Genomic DNA, 16116 nt, shown 5'->3' with positions numbered 1-16116 from the left:
GTCCTCGCAGTTTTTAATGGTAAATATCAAAGAGTATGCACTCCGAATCTCGGAAACTTTCACCGAATGGTGGACTTCTTTTAATGCCCCCCCCTTAAATCCATTTTAGGATTTACATGCACACCGCACTTCTGGAGCGGCATCTCAGTGCATTAAGCATCGTCTCCTTGGGATATGAGCACGGCTCCTGTAAAACATACAAAGTACTTGGCCTGGCATCTTCCCAATAACGATTCGGGGAAACCTGTCGGTGTTGTATAATCCCATTAAAGGTTTACCACTCCACCCTTCAGGATGCGCTCAGCGGTTATTCCATCCATACTATCGCTGTACGCCGGGCGGTCCGTGGCGTTTGCGATGGTCTAAATAGTCCGAATGTAACCTTTTCTACTTTAAAACCTTTACACTACCCCCATTTTGATTACACTCACAGCAAGACAACGGAATCCATACAAGTAGGTCTGATAATAACACAGGCCAATTAAAAATATCCACTGTGACTAGACGGTTATGATACAAAGTGTATTTTTGGACGTTTTACCAACTGACAGTCTCTGTCACTCATTTTCCTGGAACATGATTAGCGTTAGTGGTTTGGGCACCCCTGGGACCGCTGATGTGGCTCTGAATCTGATCCTGGGTCAGTGCAGACCTTTCCGTCCTCTTCATGGGCTGGCAGCCGTGTTTCTCTGACCTTGCAAAATGCGTTGCTTCGGCACAGGAAAGTCGGTGCCTTTCCTGGATCGGCACACATCAGTTTGCGTGACCCTCCTGCGATGTACTGGTGTCCCGTTTATAAGCGGAGTCGTGCTCACTGGGAATACTGGCAAGAATGATAAGCTGGTGAAAGAAGCGGAGAGGGATACCTTTTGCGGTGACCATTAATCGGCCAGTTAAAGACAAAAGTTGTGACCGTTTTGCTTTGGAAAAGGTGTTTCCATCTGGGTCCTTCCTATTTGTTTTCGCTCTTGGACGCGGGGTGCAGCTTCCTACAGCAGGTGGCGCCACATGCACATTACACATTTCTCTCATGATTTAAAGTTAGCCTACATGCTAAATAGCTTCACCACTCAATGTGCTTTTGCTTCTCAAGACAGTCAACCTTTATCAGATCATCAGGAAGGTGAGATTGGGGACCGGAGGAGGATTTTAACCAGAAAACGACAAGTAACAGGCAGTTTTGCCTGTTTCCGAAGTGCACGGAACATGAACCCCATCCTGGACTCTGTATGTGGGTGTGTCCACGATGCACAGGAGTGGCATGGTCTTGCACACTGTGTTTGTGGGTAAAATTCTTATACCACTAAGGGGCTTTGGGGACGTTTCCACGCATCAGTGACAAAATAATAAAGTTAACTTACAGGATCTGCCACGTTGTGGGAAAAACCAACAAAAATGACAAAGCACAACTTGTATTTATAGCTTTTACTTAACATTGTACAAAGCCAGGTCTTCTGCTGAATGAGAACCTGAAAACACGAGCAGGTTTCCTTTTCAAAGCATCTCAAGGTAGTTCATCTGCAGGGAAGTCCAACAGAAGCAAACCGACACACAGGAACACTTACGTCTACAGAAAGAATGTGCCAGAAATTCAGGGATCAGAGATGCCAAAAGAAACAACTCACTCTTCGCCAAATACTACTGACGGACTGGCTAAATACAAAGATGAGTTTTCTTAATGACCAGCGAATGGGAGAAGACTAGCTTTACCAATGTCAGATACTCCGGGAAATTCCGAGGCTTGTTCCAGAGCATTCCGCCATCCACCTCCTAGGCCTCCTTCTCAGGTGGAGCCTCATCACCCCCCTTGGTGTTCCGTGTATAGATGATCTGTGCTCTGTGTTTTGACACCAGCTTGATGAGTCCTGGGCAGAGACAGAAAGAGCGTTTTATGGAGCACCATCCTGAACAAGACAGCCAGTCCCCAGGTGATGAGCAAGTTCTGTTCACTGAATCTGTCTTTAAGGGGGCTTTTCCACTGCACTAGGTACTATACTTTTGGTACTTCAAGGTGTTGGTTTTTCAGTTGCGTAAAAACTTCGGGCAGCATATTTTGTACTGAATTAAAAAAATTGCTGTAGTATATTATAGGACTGGACGACAGGCGATATTTATACCAACATGGCATGTCATGCACATCCAAATCTTACATTGCTAGTCGGCTATCTTAAAATAACTTCGATTCTGTACGGATATTATAGCACAGGGGGTTAAAGCTTTGCTAAAACATTTTTACTCTGTCATAGGGGGAAAAAAATTTAAATTGCAAAGTTTTTCTTTTATAGATTCTTATATATTTAAAAAATCTGTTTAAAGTTTATCTCCTTTTGCATGAGCGCTGCCTGCGTTCTCCGAGACAATTGTAATCATTTTCATCCTTGCCGTTTAAATCAGTCAGAGAGGTTTGAGAGAAATTTATGAACTCCTATTTTGTTTCACAAATACCCCAATGCTATATTTATTACAAAATCACATAGCGTGCTGTCCTAGCGACATTCAACAAAACACACCCCCCCATCCTTTTTATTATTCCGATCTTTTGTTGCATTTGTTCTTATGACCAAATCGCTTTTTTTCCCCCTTCGTTTATCATCATGTTCTAATTTCGAAGGTGTCGTTTTCAAGGCAGCGTTTGTAATGCGTGTTCAGATGCAGGCTACTTGAATAACCAAAGGAAACGTTTCAAGTCCCACCCCAAAGTACCGCAGAAGAACCCCAGCTGGTTTGGCACTTCCAGTATTGGAACTTTTGGTATCGGTACTTGACCAGAAGTCAACAGAAAAGCGAAAGTACCAAAAAGTACCATACCAAGTCAAATGTGTAGGCAAGTCGGAATAATAATAATAATAATATACAGTATAACAGTATACAGTATACATATAGTGCAGTATGTTGAGCCAATGAACCAGTGAAGCTGTGCAATGTTTTCCTCCAACCTCAGAAAGCTGTGCGCATTCGTTATTATGAACCACTGTACTCATCCCGAATTTTTAATATAACAGACTTTAAGCCAGTTCATTCCTAAGTACGAGTAGTCTCTAAGTCGGATTGTCTGTAACACCATCCAGCATCTACCTACTGGCTCCTGATTGACCCAATCCATGAGTACTGAACTGGGCTTCAGCTGGAGGTCGTCTCAGACACACACACACACACACACACACATACACACACACACACACACACACACACCTTTGCCTAGCAGCTCCTGGAGTGCAGTCCTGGCCAGGGAGCCGCGAATTTTCAGCCTCTCCGAGACCACGGCTGGCGTGATCAGCTTGTAGTTGGGCACCTCCTTGTACAGCTTGTCGTAGGTGGCCTTGTCGAAGAGCACCAGGTTGTTCAGCTTGTCCCTCACCTTCCCTTTGGACCACTTCTGCTCACAGATACAGAGTACAGTCAGTTCAGCACGTGCTCAGCGGGTATCGGACCCCACCATGGTGGGACACAGTGTACCCCGGTATGCAGAAAGACCCGCTCAGGCTGAGAGCTAAAGCTCACCCTCAAAAACTGGACACCCCATGACCCTCATTCAGTAGAACATGGATGATATAAGCAAGTTGCTTTGGTTTAAAAAGTATCAAACACAGAACTAAATACAAAGGCAGGTACAGCCCTAGTGTACGGGGAACAAGAGCCTTTGCACTGACTAGATGCTACTGCAGCTTCAGTCTACATAGAGACCCGACACAAGTACGACATACATATGTTGCTGATTTCTGCAGGACGGCCTAATAGCAAAGCCCACCATCTCGCTCGCTCACACTCTCACACACACACACACACACACACACACACACACACACACACACACACACACACACACACACAGCTTTACCTTTTTCTTTGCTTTGCCACCAGACTTGTTGACTGGGTCCTTGTCCTTTTTGGCTTTGCCTGGATCCTTCTTTTTCTTGTCATCCTTGGGAGGCTGTGAAAAAGAGAAAAAAATTACACCCACTCAGGTCATATTCAACTCAGTAGCACTTTCCGTAAAAAAAAAAAAGATCTACAGATACAGACATGCTAAGACCAATTGTCAAACCGAACCATCTGACTACACCTCACACCAACCAAATTAATGATGCAAAAAATACCGAACCGATTGTGGCTATAGATCGGACGTGGCTAATCTTATCCAGAAAGGGCCATTGTTTATGCAGGTTCGCGCTGCAACTGCCTAATTAGATTAGTAATTAGAGGACCGATCGGATGAATAGTCCTCACGCCTGGGTGTGAACAGCTCACTCAAATCTTATCCCAAAAGCCTGCACACACACTGGCCCTTTGCGGATAAGACTGCCCGCCCCTGCTGTAGACAATTAACCAGTCAGGTACATAAAGCGAACCGGCAGCCGCTTGACACTGCGCACTGGTACGTTTGTCAGCTTATGTAGGCACATAGTATATTTTCGGTAAGACTTTAGGCCTGTTTAAGCAGAATTCTCACTACGATAGTTTACATTTTGTTGTCACCTATTTAACCAAAAGAAGACATCTAAATGGATAAGGATTTAGCTAGCTTGCTAATTCGCAATGTGGAGAGAGTGTGTATTGTATGGGAGTTAGCAAATTAGCATCACAAGCATGGCGTTGACCTGAAATGCTAACTGTTGTTGAATAACACTTACAAGTATACTAACAATAATGGTACTATATTGTAAGAGTACCACATCCGGGTGCATAGTTTCACGACTTTCATTAGAAAACGCATTGATTTGTTTTAGTTTATCGGTACAGGCCTCCTCACCATGTTGCTGCACCGGCTGAACCTGTAAAGAGAGGAAGTTTAGCCCCTGCATCAGTCCCTAACAAAACCCGTATGGCCACCACATCCGGAAATACCGCAGGCTGCCTTCTGGGAAACGTAGTTCTTATACAGCGGGTAACCTGAAATCCGTTCCAGCATTAATACCGCACAAACGCATTTACAACGAAAGACGTATCTGCGGCATTGCCTAAGCACCGCATAAGGGTGATTTATTTATATCACCTATATATATAGGTATATATATGAGGATATTCAGCTCACAAAGATTATACCATCATCTGACTATTGCAATTAAACCGATCGTTTTTGAACATCTTATTTGCGTCTAAAGAAATATAGGGTCTTACAGCTCACAGTGAACTATTTATACTACAAAAATAGTAGATATATAATAAATAGTAAAATTGTTTCTGGATCGATATGTAGGTTTCACATCAGACGACCAGTCCAACGGCATTTGTTCTTATTCATCTTTAATTATAATTGAATAAAATTCTGCTTTTACTCAATCTCCCCCAATTCTTACTGAGGCCAATTGTCAAGGATGTGGCTGTTGCCTTTGATCATTACAAGATTCATCCCCCTCTGGGGTCACTGCAGTAATCATCCGATACGAGTATTTAATATTATACATTAAACCTGGTGCAGTGTTCGTCAGACCTATTAATGCGGTGTGCTTGAACAGGTGAGAATGTAATGGTCCACTCAGATAAAGATACTATGCATAATTACAAATCCACGAAGACTGGTTAACCACCATTCTATACTATGAATTTAAGAGTAAGCATCTTGTTTAATGTTTAGAAGTGTTTGAGCTGGATTTGAATTTCTGAGACCTGAATTTATATGTTACCTTCAGGATCTTACTGTGGTCTAGATACTGAAATCTTCATGAGAAAATTGAGCAACTGTGCATATCACAACAAAATGGTATATTAAACTTTTATACTGTGGGTACTGCTGCATATTCAGCGGCTTGACTGGCCAAGAAAGTCTGTCATGCTGACCAATGAGAGCGCAAACTGGGTGGTGCCCCCGGATGGTCGTCCCCATTGGCTGTGAAGGACTGAGGGGTGTGGCCCTCAGTTAGCCTTAGCATGCACACGGCCCATCTTGGTGCGGATGTTGCGCAGTAGGAAGAATCCAGCTGTAGTCGCGATGCAGACGAGCTCGGCGACCCAGAAGGCCGTGTCCCAACTGTAATGCTTGGCAATGGTGCTGAACGGGAGTCCCGCGAGAAAAGCCCCAACTGTCCAATAAAAAGAAAACACCTTCCATTAATAGTTCCATCAAAACGTACACAACTAAGTGAATATAGACCCAGTTTGTTAATGGTCAGCATGGGATTTGCAGGGAGCGTCAGGAAGTTAAATGCAAAACCGCTGGTACAAAATGGCCGAACCTCACCGTTGGCGGTCAGAGCCACGATGGCATGAGAAGTCCCACAGTAGTTGGAAGGGGCGTTTTCACTGGCTATCACACCGAAGAGGGCGATGGGGCCGCAGGAACAGAAGCCGAACGCGGCCCCCAGGACGAGTATCCAGATCTGCAGAGACAGACAGTGCGCCTTCCTGTGTAGCTCCCCAAAGAGTCTTATTGTCTCTTTATTGTCAACTTAAGATGCGCGTCGTTATTGTTGGTCACAGTGCAAATAGCGGTAATAAATAGGATATAGATACTGAGATGTATGAATATGACAGTTAAAGACATGGACGTTAAGACCTAGACACAGTAACACAGCATAGATACATTAATAGGTAACTATCTGACTGGCGGGGAAAGATTGTGCAAATCTGGTATGGAAGTGTACTGTCTTAAAATGTCTATTTATATTCAGTTTATTACTGTTTGTTGTGTTCTGATGAGTATAATGACATTAAGAGCAAAATCTTCGTAGGTGTGTCAAGCACAGCTTTAGCAATATCAGTATCGGCGGTCCGGGCTTTTGGACGTGAGCTTAGAAAGGAGGAGACTTGGGAACCTCTTGCTCTGATAAACCCGTCAGGACTGAGAGAGGGTGCAGAACCAGCAGCCAGGCGGGAGCTTCCTAAGTGACACAGAAGAGTGACATCGTGTGGGTCCCAGTGAGCACATCCTTATAAAAGGATGAAGCTCTGGGTGAAGAGCGTCGTCTTACTTTCAGAGGAGTGACGGTGACTCTGAACAGGTACATGGAAAGAAACATCCCAGCCATCATGGAGATGAGAAGGTTGTGGCGGGGGCTGCCGTGGGTGTGTAGGCCTTGCTGCATGGGGCGGTCACATGATGAATGGCACACGGCATGCAGGGAGAGGCGGTCACATGACCATCGTAACGCTGTAACCTTCACAAAGTCTATTTGGAATTTCCTGATTAATGTAATCAGAGCTGCCCTCCCCTTTTTGGGGCCCTAAGCGAAATCTGATTAATCTCATTGTCATCTGTCATCTTCCTCCACATACTGCCAGGCTGATCAGATTTGGAGTGGGGGGCCGGGGGGGGGGGGGGGGGGATAGGGCGCCCCCTGGTGGCCGCTGGACCCTAAGCAGCTGCTTTGTTTGCTTATACCTTGGGCCGGCCCTGAATGTAATATAAGGTGATCAGAAGGTTCTGTTCCGTGTCGCTCTGAGCGCTAACTCAAAAGAGACATCCCACTAACCTTAGCGACGGCCCTGTCCGTCAGGTACCCTGCTGCCACGCTACCCACCAGGCCTCCAACCTCCAGGGCACTCATGTAGGAGCTAGCTGGGGCAAACACAACCACACACATACCGGTGCTGTCAGCCGCCACCTCCAGGGGTTAGGGTTTGGTTTCAAGACGGTTCTCTTTAAGCTATAAAGAACATCTCCCCGAATGTGTCCAGGATGCTGTCGTAGGAATATTACAATCACGTTCTTTGTTGGTCAGCTTTGTACCCAACGATACTACGGTGTTTTACGGTGTTTTGCGCTCTGACACACTCTGTTGGAGAATGTTCTCCGAAGCTCTTGGAGTGAGCATCTGCTGTTTGGCTGGGGATGGGATTTTCCCCACGTGAGGTGCCCGGGTTCCCGCCGTCTGCCTACCGATAATAGCTGACTGGTCCTTCTCCTGGATGAGAAAGAGCTGCCCCCAGTCTGAACAGGCCGTTTTCACTCCGAACACCATCAGAAAGCCCGTGGATAAGACCCACAGGTAGGGGGAGAGCAGGAACTCCCCAAGGGTGCTCTCGTCACTCTGGGCTCCTGAGGGGAGAGAAACGGGGTTACAGGCCCCCGCAGGCTGTCCCCCACCCGAATAAGTTCTGTGGTCAGTCCGACTGGATGTGTGAAAAATTCTACCAATCAGAGATCGCTTATTTTTATAAAAGCAGCTATTTCTATCCACACTCAAGCCAGACGCCAGTGAAAAGGGTCAAACAGCTGGCTGTAGCAGCTGCTCGGTATCTATCAGTCACAGGCTGGAGAGGAAACCGGCAAACAGTAACTTCACTTTAGTGAGCATTTCAAATACATGTTAAAAAAAAGTGTTTGTGTAGCTCTTCACCAGAAGGCTATAGGTCCAAGATCCATGGGGGGGCGGGGGGTTGTTGTTGTACCTTTGAGTGCCTTAATGATAAAAGTGCAATAATCCATCCACTTTAACTTCTGATTTGGTGTGTATGCAGGGGTGGGACCACAGGGGCACTGTCCCCAGCTGAAAGCTGATTGGCTCCCAGAGTGCCCCCTCCCCTGTCACTCACAAGATGCAAAACATATCATTGGATTATTTGGATACATAAGGTTGTCTTGCTGTGTACCTGGCATAAAGCTGCATAACACAGGGAATGCATGCGAGCTCTGTACTCAGGGGTGGGACTTAACCCTTATCATTAACCTTAGAGAACCCAAGTGAAGGACATCATACAGAATCCGAGCTCTTGTGGCCAATCAGGTGGCAAATAGCGCCGCCCACGGACCGCCCCTCTCACCCTTCTTGCCCTTCTTGGTTCCGGGTTCGATGCTGGCCAGCCCCACGCTGCTGGGCTCGTTCTTGATGAACAGCAGGCAGAGGAAGGCGGCGGCCATGCAGACGAGGCCTGAGGCGTAGAGGATGGAGCGCCAGCTGTAGCTGTGCGACATCACCGTGGTGACCACCGGGCCCAGTCCGCCGGCCAGGTTCATGCTGCAGATCAGCAAGGCCCACCAGGTGCCGAACTGCGAAGGCTCGTACCACTGAGGGGGCAGCGGGGGGAGGCAGAAGGGCAGGGCCAGCCCAACATTACCATGCAGCTTGTTTACTTACTTTACAATCAGTACAACCAGCAATAATAGGGGTTAATGGGTTCATTATGGTTTGCGATGCGGTTATAACCGTGCTTTTGTTATCACTCTTTAACCAGCTAAGTGCCCTCACCCCCCTGCTGTCAGCTGACTCACGCAGATAAGCTGGACTGTGCAAGCTCAGAGTGTGGTTAAGATCACTCCATCTCAGGAGTGCGTGGGAATAATCGCACCTCATCTGCTCACAGCAAAGCCCAAAGCCACACTGCCCCCTGCTGGTGGTGATTCACGATGCATGTTCCTGTTTGGTCAGGGGGTGGGGCTTCTGGGGGGGCACGGACAGGGGTACACGGGGGTGGGGGTTTTTCCCAATCCTTTCTGTCAAGCTGCCGATGGGGCAGTGACAGGTGCAGCTTCTCTTAATGCCAAAGGGGAGAATGTGTGCAAGCCCCCCACCCACGCACCCAAAGGGCGAAGAGTCGGAGGGGACCGTTTTGCTTTTAATATCCACAAATCCAGCCTGTGGGGGGGGGGTATGTATATATTGTATATATACCAAGTGTCCCTACAATGTGATAAAAGCCTGTTATTTTGAAGTTATGGGGACCACAAAAACCTGTAAATGCAATAAAAAAAACTTAAAGAGCCATTAGTTTTGTATTTTTATGGTTAAGGTTGGGACTGGGTAGGGGTAAAGGTTGTCATTGTGGAGAATACGGTTTTGCCTATATAACAGTGGACGGTCCCCACAAAGATATGAGTACCGGTCTGTGTGTGTGTGTGTGTGTGTGAGAGAGAGAGAGATCATTCATTGCCAGCATGTGTATCTCGTGTTTCTGCTCTCCTCTGCTATGGTACATGTGTTCTCATCCCAAATGGTAAAGAAACAGTGGAATGTTCTCACACTCAGGATGGCCCCTGCAGTGGGACCCTTGAATTACACTCTGCTTTAGCGATAATATCTAGAGGTGTCAATGTGGAAGATATTACTTTCAGAGCCAGACAGCTTTCTGTAGCACAAGTGCATCACCAAAGAACCTCTGAAGAAGTTCACCTATCGCAGGCCAGGTGACAATGCCCCCCCCCCATCCAGCCTCACCTTGCGCAGGACCTTCCCGCACGGGGGCCACCCGAGACCCTGGCCCAGGCCGTTCAGGAACCAGAGGAACGCGAAGAGCCCCACCGAGGAGGAGCAGGAGAAGAGCATGTTGACGACGCCCACGGAGAAGAGGCCGATGGAGAAGAGCCAGCGGGCACTCATGTGGTCCGAGAGCACGCCGCTGACAAACTTGCTGATGGCGTAGGCCAGCGTCTGGCTGCTGGTGATCAGACCTGGAGACGCATGCGGGGAGACTGGCTCTGAGTGGCTGAGGCTTCATGCAAACCAAACGTCCACCTAAGCTCAGATCATCAGGCATTAAAGAAGAACAGCAACCTGGTGGAAGAATTTAAGCAACACATCCAAAGTTCCTGTCCTTCCGTTCGTGTGATGGATGGACAAATGGCCAAATTCCTTTATCTGCCTCTGACATTTTTATACGTTCTTCCTTCTTATCTAACTAGAGTTTAGCGAGTTGAATGTGTCCTACGGGTCTAGAAACACCACCCTACTGTACCATCCTGCTGTGTTTGTACTGACATTTCTGTACGAAAATGTGGAATTCATTTTCTGACACAATATCCACCACCTGTAAAGCTTCCATGACCTCTTATCCTGTACCGGTTTCCCGAGAGCCTGGAGCCTATCCCAGGATGCACCAGCACAAGGCAGGGGATACCCTTGATGTGAAGAGACAGTGATAACTTCATAAAACCTTCCCAGCTTTTAAGATTCAAATTGCTATCTTCCTTGTCAGCGGACTCCGGAATGTGCCACAATTCCAATCTAATCCAGAGGAATTACTCATAGGGTAAAAAGGCCCCTTGAAAGCTTTATGAGCACCATCAGAAACCTAAGTCAAAATTGTCAATTAAGCGAGGTCTCCCCAAGGTCTATAAAAAATGCTTTCTTTGAGAGAAAACTATTCATTTTCCGCCTGAAAGGCCAGCCAATTTTCCGTACTCTGAAATCCTGGAGAGACACCCTGTAAAAGAAAAACACGTTAAGTGACACTTTACTGGTCCCCGTGGGGAAATTCTCTTTTCGCCTACCCCATCTTGCTCTCCATTGCACACATATAGGTGAGAGCAAGCTAGGCAGGGGGGGGGGGGGTTATGGGCCTTGCTCAAGGGCCCACAGACATGCTGCTATTCTGCTAAGGCCGGGCTTGAACTGGCAACCTTCTGACCACAGGCACGGAGGAAGACGTTTAAATCGATACACAAGCAACAGCCACCGGGCCGAATCCACGAGGCTGCCACACGCTTCTTCTGTATTCAGGATCCTCCTACCACCGTCAGGCTCTTACCGAGATCATCTTTGTCGAGTTTTATCTCTTGCATTACAGAAGGCATCACGAAAGCAAAGGTCTTCCTGCTGAAGTAGTACAAGGCGTAACCCACAAACATGGCCAGGAAGATGGTGATGCGGTAGTATGTGTAGCTCGCCATTGTTCCTGATCTGAAAAGTGGGCTGTAAGTATGGAGGAGGAGCTCAGACCTTCAGAGAGTGCTGGGATACAAAGCACTGTGCTGAGATCTCTGTGTGCATGGGTTAAGGGGCAATGAGTGGTCAGCTCTGCCCGTCCATGGGTTACTGTGCCTGATTATATTTTCAGTAGCCGGTGTGGGCAGTTCCAGTTACTCCGGGCTTCTTGTTGTATGCTGACTGATTTTCTTAGTTCTCTTGAACGTGTGTTGACTTTTCTATCGGCCACACCACAGGGTATCAGTAATCAATGTTTATGCACTCTTCAAGATGCCTGCTGTAGCCAGATGGATGTCTGTTCGGGACCTGAAAGACAAAAGCATATTGAATCTGGTTCAGACCCTTCTACACCCAGTATGGATAGACACTATTTCTCAACTGGTGCGTTGCAGCCAAATAGGGACCAAACCAACACACACTGTACTCCCACAATATTGGCAGCGACGTTCCTACTGTCCCGACCTAAATCTAAACCCTTGGTTATGACACAAAAATGTGTCGCGAAACCATTTTCATTGATAAATGGAGTGTGTAGTTAAAGAAAAAATATATTTTAAAAAAATTTCTGTCAGATTTATTTTTTAACACTACTTGACAGCATTGTGTTACTTTTACTGTACTGTGTTATATTTACCATAACTACACTATTTTTTTGCTTCAAACTTGTGAATCGTGTCTTAATGACCGCAATAAAATGTGAATCCTCAGGGTAAACAAAGTTGAGAAGCACTCCATTAAGAAGACGGTGTATACGACGGATCCATGGCAACCTGTGTTGCGTCATAAGGCTTCGAGTTGCGTAATACATCTGTAGATGCCTTGGGTTCACGGAGGTACAACGGAACGCCAGCTAAGCATTTCGGACATGGAGCGAAACGATCCAGTCTCCCGAAATAGGACACAGACATGCTGGAAGGGATACGACTGGTTTTGAGCACGGATGCACCAAAATGAAATTAAAGTATAACATTTTAGCCCTGCTACCTTATTTGACATTTAACTTGTTTCGCAACAAAAACGCGAGTAGTCATTTACATTATCTGTAGGTGATAACCAAAACACGTTTTACTTTATAAAATGTGAAAATGTAAGCCATGTTTTAAATAATTGGTACAAGCACGTTTTATTTTCACATTTGGAGGAGCGGGGGGCTTTTCATAATATATATTTTACGATATCATTCATATTATTGTATATAATTATTGCATAATCACCAAAGGGAGGTATCTTGAGTATAAGTTGGCATGCTTTTTGTATTTACTTATAATTTGTAAATGTTTTTATAAACCATTAATCACACATTACAAATTTGTGACAACGTGCCCAAAGTACATTCTGGATTAACTTTTTGCTCAATTGTTTATGGATTAAGAGTGGATAAAAATGTACACCATGCAGTTACATACATATAGGCCTATGCAAAAACCTCGCTGAAACGGCTTTAGCTGTGCACACCATTTAGGAATAACATTTAACCAGAATTAAGTTATTTCGTCAAGTTGTGTTTGCTGGAAAACGCTGTGAAATTTCATGCTGCTCGGCCGTTGCGTTTAAAGCTCAGCGGGACTCACCAAATATCCTCTAATCTCAAGAGAAGTAAATTAGCCGTAGTTTTAAAACGCAGGATTAACTCACGGCCAAGCCGCCCGCTTCGCTCTCAGTGATCGCCGTGATTCCTGTTAAGTTATAAGTATCTCGGTGCACAGCTGTAATGTAACAGGCTCCTCGTCAGCACTGTGACTGGAGATAACACCCAGTGCTGAAGAACTGCTAACACCAAGCTACAATGCATTGCCAAGAGATCTTTCCATATATACTCATTGTGTGCTTGGCTTTTACGTATTGTTTCAGTTACTCCACATTTCGAACGAGTAAGTCACATAGTTTGCAATACTTAAATATGCAATATAATTACAGAGGCGGTTTATTCTTAGTGTAGTTAAGAGTCAGCAATGTGCTTGAACTACATGTGTTCGAAGTACCTTAGAAAAATTCGAGCTAGGGGATCACCCGTTTTACCGATCATCCATTAAAGTGATCACCCGCTACACCGAACACCTGCTATACAGTGTACACGCTATACCGAACACCCGCTATTCTGATCAGCCGTTATACTGAAGAGCTTTCGGTTTTATTTTGGGATCGGTTCTTCCTCCGAAAGCGCTTAAAAATATAACACGAAGGGTTGCACTGATGATCAAAGAGTCTTTTCACTCTCAAATGCCAGGATTTGAAGTGATTTTTAGTAACTTCACTGTCATATCTTTTTTTACTTCAAAGCCTCTCCCCCTCACCACAACGATCGTGTGCTACATCGAATCCGCAAACTTGGGGGGCGCGAGGGAATAACACCGTCCGCTACACCTACGACTTCCTATTCCTTACACTGTAACTAGGTTACTGTAAACCCAAACAAATCACAGGAAACCGCTAATAAAATATGATAGGTATAGTGCGCATGGCAATTAACGTCTCTGTGACAAAAACATGTAGGTCTACGACAGGACCGTAGCCAAAAACATATTTCGTGTTGGGTCCACAATTCTAGGTACCTTGATTTAGCCATCATGGGGAAAGGGGGGCTCCCTTTGGTATATTTTGCTGGGCGAGTGGGCTGAAGCTATAATTTCGAGGGACGTTCAAACTCGCAATTTTACTACCTTGGCTTGTGCCCGGTCTATATGAAAACCTCACTAAAACAACAAAAACAGTGTTACTGAAATACAGACGATTTTTCTAGCGTTCAGTGTCGACAGACTGTGATTATTTAGAGCACTAGATGGGGCTAGAGGAATGAATATTAAAATAAAAATACAGCCCGATGAAATCTGAATTATCCAACAGAGCTAGAAACAGAAGATATACACTATATATGTGTTACGATAATACTTTATAACAAAGTACTGGACGATACTTACATTATTTTAGACTTCGTAAAACTTCTTAAATCTGCGTTTCACAAAGTTTATCACATTTCAGGTGCAATTTAAATTTTAACGAATTAGCTGCAGTTAACTTAGGTCACGTTTCAAAGGAAAAAGACTTAAATTGCACACTATGACGAGTATTGCTGAATTCATATTAAGTTGATTTTGTGCATAGTGAGCATGAGTGTGCATTCATTGCATAGTTTGTATGAAGGAATTTACTTTACGTATAACATTGCCCGGTGGTTCAGCACTGAAAAATGACCAACACCGAAACGAAGCGGAAAACTCAGTTGCATTGTAATAAGGCATAATGTCTCCCATTCCAACTTGTGAATATTCTTCTATGTCCAGCAACAGCCACACAAAATTCCATCCAATTCTGCTGTGGAATTTAGGAATAGCTTCTTCCCCACAGCTGTCAATACGTAACTCAATAGGCCCTCGATTCTCCTGCCGCCCCCAGCTTCACACGCAACTTGGTATCTGGATTGACCACTGTTTTTGTTCGCCCTGTCTGCACATCTATCTATCTATCTATCTATCTATCTATCTATCTATCTATCTATCTATCTATCTATCTATCTATCTATCTATCTATCTATCTATCTATCTATCTATCTATCTATCTATCTATCATTTTGGTTAGATCCTATCTGCATTTCACTAGCTCTATACCCGTACTTAAGAATCTTACAATGAAGTTGAACCTAATCTAATTAAGGACATTCAAACTTATATACCGTAATAACAATGCATGTGTACAATACCAGGGTTGCCAACTTCGGTCAGTTGGCTGGAGTGAGATTTTCAGTTCGAGGCAAGTCTGCACATACGTTTGTACGACTTTTTTTTATCGTGTAAATAGTCTGTAAGGTTTGCAAACTATCCAAACGCTTTTGATGTAGCTAACTTAAAGTTTATAATGGAATAATATATATTTGCTGAACTGCCGTGAAACGTTATTCTCGTTTTGGGGAAATTTTATTTTATCATGCCGGCCGCAACATGTTGCAGTAAGACTGAATGGAGTCGGGCTGGATTTAGTTGTATTAATTACTTTTGAAGACCTCTTTATTTTACTGTTTTTTTTTCCTTTGCTATCCGATTTGCTATGGCGCAGAGTGTGTTAAACCTACCTAAATCGCAGAAAGAAGAAAGCAAATGATCGGAAACCACAATCTACACGTTATGGCAGAACGGCGGCAAGCTCAATAAAAATAGGTCATCTCTCGTTTATGACACCAAGCGCTACCTTTCTACAGGCACTGGAGGCGTGGTGTTACATAAAACAATTCTGCTTTAGCCCGACACAGCCTCGTCGCACGTACCGGGGTCTTTGCAGAGCTGTCTGCTTGACTGAGCGATTCACTGTGGCCACATTACAGATGCAATCAGAGGACCTCCGCTTTATATGCAAAAGACATGTTGCCTATATGACAGCATCAAATCTGAGAAGGAAGCCTCAGATTTTATCAGTCCGCTCAATGCTAACAGATTAATATTAAAAAACTTGCACAAACATATTCATACTTAGACGCAGATGTGTCGTTTTAACATGCGGTTGGAAAGAATAATTTAGAACAGTGTGATGATAAACTTTGGGGCTT

General features: G+C 45.0%; 2 protein-coding genes across 3 annotated transcripts; both read right to left on the bottom strand.

The window, feature by feature from the left end:
• Positions 1–1410: 1410 nt before the first annotated feature.
• LOC125721733 (40S ribosomal protein S25-like) lies at positions 1411–4884 on the bottom strand. Its single transcript, XM_048997771.1, has 4 exons — positions 4751–4884; positions 3839–3931; positions 3193–3376; positions 1411–1865 (listed from the first exon to the last, which is right to left on the bottom strand). The coding sequence occupies exons 1-4, from the start codon at positions 4751–4753 to the stop codon at positions 1771–1773; spliced, it is 375 nt and encodes a 124-aa protein (XP_048853728.1). The 5' UTR covers positions 4754–4884; the 3' UTR covers positions 1411–1770.
• A 343-nt stretch (positions 4885–5227) lies between these two features.
• On the bottom strand, positions 5228–13321 carry LOC125721718 (glucose-6-phosphate exchanger SLC37A4-like). 2 transcript variants are annotated; one of them, XM_048997716.1, is made up of 10 exons: positions 13151–13321; positions 11401–11885; positions 10092–10324; positions 8701–8944; positions 7817–7975; positions 7410–7495; positions 6909–7016; positions 6753–6818; positions 6179–6317; positions 5228–6020 (listed from the first exon to the last, which is right to left on the bottom strand). In XM_048997716.1, the coding sequence occupies exons 2-10, from the start codon at positions 11540–11542 to the stop codon at positions 5854–5856; spliced, it is 1344 nt and encodes a 447-aa protein (XP_048853673.1). In that variant the 5' UTR covers positions 11543–11885; positions 13151–13321; the 3' UTR covers positions 5228–5853. The 2 variants fall into 2 exon arrangements, with proteins under 2 accessions (XP_048853673.1, XP_048853674.1); XM_048997717.1 differs by having other exon boundaries at positions 13215–13316.
• Positions 13322–16116: the final 2795 nt, after the last annotated feature.

The sequence above is a fragment of the Brienomyrus brachyistius genome, unplaced genomic scaffold (assembly GCF_023856365.1).
Source record: "Brienomyrus brachyistius isolate T26 unplaced genomic scaffold, BBRACH_0.4 scaffold35, whole genome shotgun sequence".
Lineage (NCBI taxonomy): Eukaryota > Metazoa > Chordata > Actinopteri > Osteoglossiformes > Mormyridae > Brienomyrus > Brienomyrus brachyistius.
The sequence above is the reverse complement of the archived record's forward strand: the minus strand, read 5'-3'. Positions and strand labels throughout refer to the sequence as shown.

Excerpts from the sequence above, each read along its gene's own strand:
- LOC125721733 (XM_048997771.1), bottom strand. Across the intron at positions 3,377-3,838 it reads GTGGCAAAGCAAAGAAAAAG|AAGTGGTCCAAAGGGAAGGT; the intron begins GTAAAGCTGTGT and ends ATCTGTGAGCAG. Across the intron at positions 1,866-3,192 it reads CCAGGAGCTGCTAGGCAAAG|GACTCATCAAGCTGGTGTCA; the intron begins GTGTGTGTGTGT and ends GTCTCTGCCCAG.
- LOC125721718 (XM_048997716.1), bottom strand. The coding sequence starts at position 11,542 with ATGGCGAGCTACACATACTACCGCATCACCATCTTCCTGGCCATGTTT. Across the intron at positions 7,017-7,409 it reads CGGACAGGGCCGTCGCTAAG|CAAGGCCTACACACCCACGG; the intron begins GTTAGTGGGATG and ends CGCCCCATGCAG. Across the intron at positions 6,021-6,178 it reads CGTGGCTCTGACCGCCAACG|TTGGGGCTTTTCTCGCGGGA; the intron begins GTGAGGTTCGGC and ends TTTATTGGACAG.